Here is a 12,040-nt window from a genome sequence, read left to right as displayed (position 1 = left end):
GACAGTCACACTCTTAGTCCACGCCAGGAGAACCACCTTAGTCATAAAAGAAGACTGCTGACGCATGGTGAACTTCTTGTCCATCAGCACTCCCAGGTCCCTCTCTCTGGAGCTACTTTCTCCCTCCAGTGGTTCAGGGGATAATTCCTCCCTAGGTGCAAAACTCTGTGCTTGCCCTTGCTGATCTTCATGAAGTTCAAATCTGCCCAACTCCCTAGCCTATTCCTAGAAATGGCTTTAAAGCTGCTATGAAAAACTGGAGATGTGGTGAAAGTGTACAAGAATATCTTAGTATGGAAGCCGAAAGGCCCAGCCCAAGTCTGTTGGCTATCATCTTTATGCCACTGAAAATTAAAGCCTATCATATGACTTCGTTGCTGGTTTTGGTTTGCTGGTTTTTTTTGTAACATACTGATAGAGCTTTGTTCAACACAACAGAGCTCCTTCTCATCCAGATACCCCTGTTATTTTAGTCTGAGACATGCACAGAAGCAGGAGAGATGAATCTTGCACTAAGGATGCAGTACTAAGGATGGTGCAGTTCTTTAGGGCATGATTTAAAGCCTGCTGGAGTCAATGGAAGGCTTTTCATCAGCCTCAATGGGCTTTGGGTCAGAACCTCTGTTGGGGAGTTTGTGTCCTTGGCTCTCCTAAAAGAAGATTTTACTGATGTGTGAATAATGTTAATCACCCATGAACACTTGCTGAAGAGCAAGCTGGTTTTTATGAAATGGAAAATACCCTGCTGGAGCATGAAACCTTTTAATGAAGTCAAACAAAGTGAATCTTGCCCTCCATGACCTAAAGCTCAGCTCTTGAAATGTCATTAACTGGGATAATGCCTTCCCCATCTGTCAGGCAGAGCTTACTCTTGCCACAGGTGAACTAATGTATCCGTGGAGGTGTGCCATGGTTACCAGGTTCTGGTGTTTTACCAGGTTCTGGTGTTTTACCAGGATCTGGTGTTTTACCAGGTTCTGGTGTTTTACCAGGTTCTTGTGTTTTACCAGGATCTGGTGTTTTACTAGAGGTAAGAGGAATTCTTATTAGCGAGTGTTAATTTTGTCCAAGCACAAGGAAAAAAATCCAGATAAATAACCAGATCTTTGTCCCTGAATTGATGTTATTTGGTTTTCCTGACACCTAAATCAACTGTGTATCTTAATTTTATCCTTGAAAAATGTCTTAAATGGACTTTGTCACTTAATGTGGGACTAGTTATTGATTTGTCTTCAGTCACTGAATGCAGAGGGACTGAATGCAGGTTGAATAGATGGGCTGAGGCTAGTTGTATGAGATTCAACAGGGCCAAGTTCTGAATTCTGCACTTAGGTCACAACAACCCCATGAATGCTCCAGGCTGGGGGCATAGTGGCTGGAAAGTTGCCCGGCAGAAGAGGACTTGGGGGTGTTGCTTAACAGCTGGCTGAAGAAGGCACACAATTAGGGTGTGCCTAATTGAAGGCCAGCAGCATCCTGACCTGGATCAACAACAGTGTGACCAGCAGGACCAGTGAAGCCATTGTCCCCCTGTACTCAGTGCTGGTGAGGCCACACCTTAAGGACTCAGATAATTTTTGGGACCCTTGCCCCAAGAAATTCATTGAGATACTGGAGCATGTCCAGAAAAGGGCAACAAAACTGGTGAAGGGTCTGGAAAACAGGTGTGGTATGGAGTGGCTGAGGGAACTGGGGTTGTTTATTCTGGAGAAAAGGAGGCTGAGAAGAGACCTTCTTGCTCTCTACAACTCCCTCAACAGAGGATGAAGCAAGGTGGATATTAGTTTCTTCTCCCTAGTAACAAGTTGCAGGATGAAAGAAAATGTCCTCAAATTGCACCATGGGAGGTTTAGGTTTGATATTAGGAAAAATTTTTTTGCTGCATAGGTGGTCAAGCATTCTAACACACTGCCCAGGGAGCTGGTGGAGTCACTGTCCCTGGAAGTGTTCAAAAAGCTTGTAGAAGTGGTGATGAGAGACAAGGTTTAATGGTGGACTTGGTAGTGTTAACACTGAATTGATGGTCCTGAAGGTCTTTTTCCACTTAATGGTTCTATTATTCTGTGATTTCAAAGCTGAAATTCTGACAAACTGGACAGTACCTGTGATTTTCTGAAAGTAATCAGTGGTCTCCTGGCTGCCAGCTTTGGGTGAGCTCTCATGAAATTCAGTAATGAGTCTTTCACGGTATTTATATATAAGTGAAGCCCCTGATAGAGCTCAGGTCTGCATAGTTCATATGGTCCCAATTTATTGCCTTGGTGCAGATTTTTTCCATCTCTCTGGCACTACAGAGCTATTACAGCAAGTTAGAAAGACAGGTACTCAAGTATGAACTTGCTGTTAAGATCTCAAAAATACTAACTGAGTGCTCTTGAACTGAAGCTCTGATGAGAAATAAATCCTTCTAGTGACACTTTTATGCCATGTAGAGATGGGGAAGTGGGAGCAACAGCACCTGGCAAGCAAGCTGTCTTCTTTAAAAGCAAGGAAGCCAGATGCTCATCAGGTTGGAGAAGGATTTAGCAGGAAAGAAGTCTGCTCAAATGTTTATTGCTCAGATCTGCAAGAACAAACTCATACTTTATGATTTGTCCTCTGGATACTGAGAAAAAATGTACTTATATTGTCAGGCACCATAAAGAGTTTATATTTGAAAACAGGACTCCTTTTCAAGTGAAAACCCTACTTAGATCCATTTCTGTTCATATCACAGAGTCACAGAATGGTGGGGGTTGGAGATCGTCTGATACAGCCTCCCTGCTAGAGCAGGTTCGCCTAGAATAGGTGGCACAGGATGGCACCCAGGCAGGTGCAGAGGGACCTCGACAGGCTGGACAGACGGGCAGAGTCCAATGGCATGAGATTTAACACATCCAAGTGCTGGGTTCTGCACATCGGCCACAACAACCCCATGCAGTGCTACAGGCTGGGGTCAGAGTGGCTGGAGAGCAGCCAGGCAGAGAGGGACCTGGGGGTACTGGTCTGGTCGATGGCAGGCTGAACATGAGCCTGCAGTGTGCCCAGGCAGCCAAGAGGGCCAATGGCATCCTGGCCTGCATCAGGAACAGTGTGGCCAGCAGGAGCAGGGAGGTCATTCTGCCCCTGTACACTGCACTGGTTAGACCACACCTTGAGTCCTGTGTCCAGTTCTGGGCTCCTAAGTTTAGAAGGATGTTGACTTGCTGGAGTGTGTCCAGAGAAGGGCAACAAAGTTGGTGAGGGGTTTGGAACACAAGCCCTATGAGGAGAGACTGAGGGAGCTGGGGCTGCTTAGCCTGGAGAGGAGGTGACTCAGGGGTGACCTTATTGCTCTCTACAACTACCTGAAGGGAGGTTGTAGACAGGCAGAGGTTGGTCTCTTCTCCCAGGCAGCCAGCACCAGAACAAGAGGACACAGTCTCAGGCTGCTCTAGGGGAGGTTTAGGCTGGAGGTTAGGAGGAAGTTTTACACAGAGAGAGTGATTGCCCATGGGAATGGGGTGCCTGGGGAGGTGGTGGAGTCACCATCATTGGAGGTGTTCAGGAGGAGACTTGATAGGGTGCTTGGTTGCATGGTTTAGTCGATTAGGTGGTGTTGGTTGATGGGCTGGACACAATGATCTTGAAGGTCTCTTCCAACCTGGTCTATTCTATTCTATTCTATTCTATTCTATTCTATTCTATTCTATTCTATTCTATTCTATTCTATTCTATTCTATTCTATTCTATTCTATTCTATTCCATTCCATTCCATTCCATTCCATTCCATTCCATTCCATTCCATTCCATTCTAGTTTTGAATGACTCCAGAGGTGGAGTCTCAGGGCAGCCTGCTCCAGGGCTCCACCACCCTCATATCAGTTTTCTCATTTAGAGGATGCACCCAGATAAACTCTGGGGAGACCTAATTGCAACGTTCCAGTTTCTGAAGGGGACCTACAAGAAGGCTGGAGAGCGACTGTTTACAAAGGCCTGCAGTAACAGGGCAAGGGTCAGTGGTTTGAAATTAGTGAAGAGTAGATATAGATTGGATGTTAGGAACAAGTTCTTTACCATAAGAGTGGTGGAACCCTGGAACAGGTTGCCCAGGGAGGTAGTTGAGGGCCCTTTCCTGGAGATCTTCAAGGTCAGGCTCAACAAGTTTCTGAGCAGCCTGATCTTCTGGAGGATGTCCCTGTTCACTGCGGGGGATTGGACAAGATGACCTTTGGAGGTCCCTTCCAACCCAAACCATTCTATGTTTCTAAGTTATAAACTCAACTTCCTTATGGAGAATAACCAACATTTGATAGAAATCTTCTGTTTCATGATACAGTAGAGGTAGGATTTCTGGATTTGCTATGGGTCTCTCCTTTCCCTATTCTGGCATGTGCATCAGACATATGGTGTCATTGAGTAAGTCTCTAATGCATCTGCTTTCCAATTGCATAAATCTGCTGGTTTTAATGCACACTGACTACATTAAGAAATTTTTATCACAACAGAGCAACACTAACCAAAATGTTTGTGGCTCCCATAAGCCCTAGCCAGGTAGTGGTCTCACAGAACACTAGGGGAAAAGGCAACATTGGGCTCCAGACATGGGTGAGTTGATGCCAAGGTGCAATCCTTGACTATGCATGTATCTTTCAACTATGCACGTATCTTTCACCTGCACAAAAGGGTCCCATCTGATCTCTTCAGAAAATCTTGTATGTAGTTTCACAGCTGCCTAAATCAGCCAGATATGACTCCATAGAAAACATGCCATGCCTCCTCAAAGCAGAAGCATTTAAGAGCAGAAGGGAACCTAACAGTAGGGCTTCTTTAGCTTCCATTTAGCAATAGGAGAAATCAAGTGCAACAGCATGCAAGAAAGATGCACATATCAATATAGACCCCTCCTGAAAGCCTGAAACATGCTTGGATGTATCACCTCCATGCTTTTTAGATTATCTGGCATTTTGCAAATAATTTTATGACAACTCTGCTTCAGTGCATCCAGTGTTATTCTGAATATTGACAGCCTCATTCAAATGGCATTGTAATGTCCTGAAAACATTTCCTTTTGATGCCTTGAAGCAATAACTGTTAGGGATCTATTTAGTCTTTACATAGGTAATGCTGTGAGAGGCACTATCCTTCACCTCTTGGCTTGGTTCCCAAGGAGACTTCTATTTGTTTCATTTGTGATTGGGCTTGGCTTCATTCTTATGAACTCTCAAATCCAGATTCATCTATGCCACCTACCTGACTCTCTTGCCAACAAAACTGTTCCCAACCCCTGCTGCAATCTCCCTGTTTGCAGATGTGACAACCAGGGAAAGAAAACAGTGCTGTATCGACCACACAGAGAAAATTGCCTGGAAACAGTGATTGCTTCCTGCAGTGCTACCCTCAGTTATTTAAATAGTATTATACTATCTCAAAGGTTTGTAAACTCAGATATGGAGAGATGAAGTTCCTGCCTGTGCTATAACGAGGACTGAATAAGCCAGGGTGATGTGTCTTCAATAAAACTTCATTTCAGACTCCTGTCACACAAACACTTAAGCACCTGCTCATCTTTGCAGAGCAGCACTTATGATTTCCCTGGACTGCAGGACAAGTTTAAAGACCTTCTCATTTGCAGACTCAGGACTTACAGCTCGATATTTAGCTGTCTGTGCACCAGGCTCTGACGCCATTTTAAGATGCTGTAGGGTATCCCTCCTGGCTTCCAGCTGCTGCACCAGAATGCTGCAGGTTTATTCTGAGTCCCATGTTATCTATCAGCCCAGATGCTCTGATGCCCTCGAGCATCTACAGTGACACCTGTATTAGCCCAGCTGTCATCCCACTAGAATGAGAATTTCAGAACATGACTTGCTGCAACAGAGGGAGGGAATAGCTTTTGTTAACTCCTTGGAGTCTGATCAGAAAGAACAACCTCATCTATTGTACTTTTTATTTCCTAATTGCACTGAGAGGTGGAGAACACCAAGATACAAAATCATAGAATCATTTCAGCAGGAAAAGACCTCTAAGATCATTGATTCCAATCATAAACCTCAGACCACCATGGCTATTAAATGATGTCCCAAAGTGCCACATCCACACATTTCTTTAACACCTCCAGGGATGGTGACTCCACCACCTCCCTGGGCAGCCTGTTCCAAAGCCTGTCAAGTTTTTATAGAAAGAAATTTATCATAATATCCAACCTAAACCTCCCCTCGGCATAATTTCAGGCCATCTCCATTTATTCTGTCACCTGATACTAGGAAGAGACCAAGATCCACCTCACTACGATCTCCTTTCAAGGGGTTTTAGAGAACAATGAGGCCTTTCCTCAGCCTCCTTTTTTCTAGTCTGAACAACCCAAGTTCCTTCAGCTGCTCTTCACCAGCTGTTCTCCAGACCCTTCACCAACTTCATTGCCCTTCTCTGGACCTGCTCCATCACCTCAATGTCCTTCTTGTAGTGAGGCCCCAAAACTGACCCCAGTACTCAAGGTGTGGCCTCAGCAGTGATGAATACAGAGAGACAATGACTTCCCTGGTGCTACAACAGTACCAGCTATGGAATCAAACAGACATCAGCTCACCTGCAGCACGATGTCCCGTCCGTCACGTGTGATGTTAACCATGTGGGGCTGTCCATTAGCCATGTTCCTGTGGTCAACATCAATGTTGTATGGCTCTTTGGTGCCTCCTAGGCTGTACCGAATTTGCAGATTCCCTAGTGAAAGAAATGGGAAAGGAACCCTCAGGTATTTTCATCATTATTCACCAGCCATTTTCCCTGTCTTTACTTTCATATACAACTGTTATCATTTTACACTTTGATGGCTCTCAGAGCTGGTCTCTGTGGTCAGAGAAGAGCTAGTGCTTGAGATCCTAAAACTACTGGGATGAAAACTGTGGCAATGCCAGCGACGAGCAGTGTGAGCAATCTGGCAGTGCAGGCCTAGAGCCTGACATGATGGTAGGCCATGCTCAGCATAAGTGCAGAGCCAGCTAGCAGTGTAGCAGAACAGTGCTGTGCCTGCAGCATGTAACTAAAACAAGACACTGGTAGCTATAAACATGGACAGTTATCTTGGGACAACAGGACATGCACCTGCATCAACAACCTCGTTGTGTCATTAGTAGTTGGACCAATAATCTGTAATAGTGCGATGTGTGGTCACTCATAGGGAACCAATGGAGCTGTGCCAACAAGGCTCTCCGAGTTTATATAAGTTGTAGCAGCTCCCTTGCTACACACTTCTGCCTTTCCTGTCTCCTGTTCTTCTTTACTTTACTGTGCTATACTCGCACTACAGGCCTGCTCCATAGGCCTGCACCACAGGCCTGCACCATCGGCCTGCAACACTGGAACAATGTAGGAACAATACTCGATCGCATTGGTCAGCCGTATTGATTCCCATCTCCGTCGTCTACAGAAAACTGCTTCTAATTTATAACCCAAAAGGGTGACAATGACCAGCACCTCCAAACTGAAATATTTGCAAACACTCCATATTGCAAACTAAACAAATTGGAGCTATGCCTTGAAAAATATGGACAATTAGTACAAATCTGAGCACAACAAGTAGCACTTCCGTTGTGGAGATTATTATCCTTGCTGCAGTAAAATTCTTGGAAGTTACATAAAGCATGATGTTTTCTGAAGAATAAACCATTGATATGCACTGAAGCAAGGCAGAATTACAACAAATTAACACTGACACATAATCTACACAAGGGACTTTCTTGCTCTCACATTTAATGGTTGTTGACAGGTGACCGTCTGGACTCTTATGGAGGTTTAATAATATATGATGAAATGAAAACTTCAGGTTATATTGTTAGAAAAGTATAGTCAAAAGTGGTTAATTGATGCCCATGACATACTGCCAGACAGATTTTTCTTTCCTAAACAGAAGTGAAGTGTCTGCTCTTTGTAACAAATTTCATATTTGATTAAAAGTTCTTGAAAAGTGAACTGCAGATCTCATTATTGATCAAACTCAGAAATATTCCATCCTGAAACAGCAGCTCTTGATCCTTATAACTATAGTTTAGATGTCTGATGTGGGATTTCTCTCATGCACCTGTTTCCCTATCAAAGGAAAAGAATGAGTAGCATGTGGAATATTCATATCAGCTCATCCCATAAAAGAGAACATTAACAAAATCATCCTGCTTAAGGTTTTCAAGGCACTATTTGGATCACAGAATCACAGTAGACTTTGGAAGAAACCTCTGGAGATCATCTAGTCCAACCCCCTTGCTAAAGCAGGGTCACCCACAGCAAGTTGCTCAGGATCACAGTGTCTAGGCGGATTTGGAAACTTTCCAGAAAAGGAGACTCCACAACCTCTCTGGACAGCCTGCTCCGGGGCTCCAGCACCCTCACACAGCAAAGAAGTTTCCCCTTCTCTTTGGATGATACCTCTTGTATTCCATTTTGGGCACCACTGAAAAGAGTTTGGCCCCATCATCTTGCACCCCACCCTTTATATTTTGACCAGCACCAAGAACATCCCCTCTCAGCCTGCTCTTCTCCAGGCTAAATAGCTCCTGGTCTTTCAGCCTCTCCTCCTGAGAGATGCTGCAGTTCTAGAGTACATCAGAATAAAAGTACATTCAGTTCATGTACACTTCTAATACTGTAATAGTAAATGTTCCACACCCAACCTTCAGCCATCACTAAAATATTTAGGAGCTTATCAGCTATGCTACATCCATATTTTAGCCACCTCAGTGGTTAATCTAGAAGTCTCCAGATCTTCAGAAGAGTAGTACGTTGCACTTTCCCCTGACTACTGCTGACATTGCTATGAGGTCAGTGATTAATGTGTCTTAATGTGGTTGCCTGCTTGTCCCTTCTATAACTCCAGTTCATGGTATGGATGCATTACAGCAGGGTTTTTTCATTGTTGTTTTCTTTCCATTCTGTTTTGAGAAGGAGGGCTGGCTAATGAAACCCCGCTCCATGAAACAGTACATAGAACCATACAATCATAGAATAGTTTCAGTTGGAAAAGACCTTTAAGATCTTTGAGTCCAACCATTATCTAACTACATCAACACAAAATTTAGCACAGCAGAATACAGTTTCAGGTCTCATGTACTTTACTGCTACGTGACAATGGTGGAGAGACTTCCTCATGAGTTCAGAGCTTCAGCCTGGTGTTACTATCAATTTTGCCTTCAGCGGTTAAAGTTCAGACCAATTGCTTACCAGATGGCTTGACAAGTACAGCCATGAAATCCGGGGTGTAGGAGCTGATATACAGTAAGACACAAGGGGACTTGGTGGTACTGAAGCTGAAGCTGAGCTCTTCTTTATTCAAGTTGAGGTCAGGCACTGTGATCTCAGGATCTGTAGAACTCAAAAGTGTCCGGCTAACCAAATCCTTCATGCTAGTGCCTGGGGAGTGGAAGTTGTAACGAAGCCACATTCCCTCTTCAAAAAATGCTCCAACATCTTCAATATAAGAGAAAAAGAAAAAGAGAAATTATATCATCTTATACCTTTTGGATGAGATATATTATTACTGACCTGATCACAACCAATCTGTGCATATTTCTGCTGCTGCAATATTTAAGTACTTTGCAAATCTTTAGATCAGAAACCTACCTGAAAGGGGCCTACAAGAAAGCTAGGGAAGGACGTTTTGCGAGGCCTTGTAGTGATAGGATGAGGAGGAATGGCTTTAAGCTAGAAGAGGGGAGATTTAGAGTGGGTATTAGAAAGAAATTCTTTACAGTGAAGGCAGTGAGACTCTGAAACAGGTTGCCCAGGGAGGTCATGGATGCCCCCTCCCTGGACATGTTCAAGGCCAGGTTGCACCAGTCTGGTCTAGTGAAAGATGTCCCTGCCCATGGCAAGGGGGTCAAACCTAGATGATCTTCCTCTTCCAATCCAACCCATTCTATGAGTCTATGAATTTTCTAATGAGAATGAAAAGGACAATCTCCATCATGATTCAGGTGTGTGCCTGGATTCACAGAGCCAAAGCAAGATTTCCTTTGGGTCCCACAGGAGGTCTATGCTTATATCTCATAGCAATCCCAGAGACCAGAAGAATCACACTTTAGATTTATTCTCATTGAAGTCTTGTGGCAGATAAAAGACTTCTTCCTTATACCTTCTCCTAAAAGGAGATATAAGGAAGAGTTTTAAGAGAAACAGTCATCAAACACTGGCAAGGAAAAAACAGCCATTCTGAACGGCAAATATGAGTGTCTTTGTAAGAACTTCACAAAGGAATGACAGCAGTTCTGGCACCTGAAGGATTTGCATTAGGATTGGCACACTAGAAAGTTCTCCACAATCCTTCATGGGAACTGCATAACCAGGATGTCCTCATGGGAGTTAAAATGAACTAGGGAGCTTGATTCAGCAGGGAACAATGCAAGAGACATCTGAACTGTAGCTCCCAGGAGGTGCTACCCAGACCAAGATTTCAAACCAATCTGAGATAAAATGTCCTGTTTCAACACCCCTGACAGAAAATACAACTACTTTTGGCAGAATAAAAAAGCACTGGTTTTGCTTTTTGTGATAATGCACTCCTGCCTATTTCTTAACTCAAAGCTGACATTCTTACAATGAGGGTTGACTCTGACAATCTTCTATGGGAATCACAGCACAGTTGCCTATCATTGCTAGTATATAACCTACTATATCTAGTAAGGGTTGCTGGAATGGCTTCCTGTGGCAGTCCCTCACAGAATCACAGAGTAGTGGGGGCTGGAAGAGACCTCTGAGAATCCTGTAGTCCAAACACCTTGTTAAAGCAGGGTAACTCATGGCAGGTTGCCCAGGATCACAATGTCCAGAGAAGGAAATTCCACAACCTCTCTGAGCCTGGTCCAGGGCTCTAGCTCCCTCACAGGAAAGAAGTTTTTACTTAGGTTTAGGTGGAACATCTTGTGTTCTAGTTTGTGCCCATTGCCTCTTGTCCTGTCACTGGACACCACTGGAAAGAGTCTGGCCCCATCCTCTTGTAGCCCTCCACACCCTGCCCTTCAGCTATTGATCAGCATTAAGATCCCCTCTCATTCTGCTCTTCTCCAGGCTAAACAGCCCCAGGGCTCTCAGTCTGTCCTCCTCACAGAGATGCTCCAGTGCCCTCAGCCTCTTTGTAGCCTCCACTGGACTCTGGTGAGCCCAGAACCAAACCCAATACTTCAGCTGTGGCCTCATTAGGTCTGAGTAGAGCGGGAGGAGAACCTCCCTCCATCTGCTGGTCACACATATGCTCCAATTCTGATGTCATTTGTTCAAAAAAGCTTACTTCATACTCAGTACTGAGATATGCATATGGACAAAACAAATCCTCAGTGGCTTTGTACTCTATAAAGTCAACAAGCAATTGCTGCATTTTTTTCTTTTACTCCACATGCCAAGGAAAGCCTAAATATGTCAGGAAAAGCACAGATGCAGTTCATTCTGCACTGATAAGAAGTTACTGTATATCTTTTGTAGCTGCAGCTGTTTGAACTGGTGTCTAGGGCAGCCACCTCCGAACAAGGGAATGGCAACCTGCACTGTGTATTCTCTGCTGCATCTAAATGAAAAGCCAGCTCCCTTTCTAATGGAAATATCCCTAATGGCTAACCCCCCACACCATCACATAAAAATGAATAGATGAAGAACAAAATGTAACATCAAATACACAACAGACAGGTTTCATGATTTCCTGCTGGGGAGTCTATGGAGGTGCTCCTTCGGCAACCTCACAGGAAAACCTGTAGCTATGCAAGAGCTATTCTTAGAGTTGAATACTCACTTGATGAGTACTCAGAATGACAACTTTGATATGTAAGATCAGGCTTCAATTCCTCCCTGTACCACAGGTATCCACTCAAAAAGTGAGCAGTTCCTTGCTCCCCTCATTATCTTGCTTGCTTTTTACATTACCATAATAAAAACATCTTCTCACATCACAGAGCTATTGTAAGGACAAAGACCTTACCAGCTTGTGAGGTGCCAATAATACCACTTCAGTAGCATGCAGATGTATAAATATTGCACAAGGCTGTTTGGCACAAGAACTTCAAATCTCTCCCTTGCCTTTACACAGGTTGGACTTGAGAATCTT

The 12,040-nt window shown here is 44.1% G+C and overlaps 1 protein-coding gene across 1 annotated transcript in view; it reads right to left on the bottom strand.

The window, feature by feature from the left end:
* CNTNAP2 (contactin associated protein 2) overlaps nt 1-12,040 on the bottom strand; it is a 1,101,400-nt gene that overhangs the window by 72,796 nt on the left and 1,016,564 nt on the right. Inside the window, exons 19-20 of the mRNA XM_068156823.1 lie at nt 9,172-9,417; nt 6,548-6,681 (exon numbers count right to left, since the gene is read on the bottom strand). Of these exons, the coding sequence (XP_068012924.1) occupies nt 6,548-6,681; nt 9,172-9,417 (380 nt within the window). The remainder of the gene's footprint in view (nt 1-6,547; nt 6,682-9,171; nt 9,418-12,040) is intronic.

The sequence above is a fragment of the Melanerpes formicivorus genome, unplaced genomic scaffold (genome assembly GCF_026170545.1).
Source record: "Melanerpes formicivorus ecotype bairdi unplaced genomic scaffold, bMelFor1.0.p_v2 SCAF_35, whole genome shotgun sequence".
NCBI classification, from domain to species: Eukaryota; Metazoa; Chordata; class Aves; order Piciformes; family Picidae; genus Melanerpes; species Melanerpes formicivorus.
This window is presented reverse-complemented; position numbering and strand designations above follow the sequence as displayed.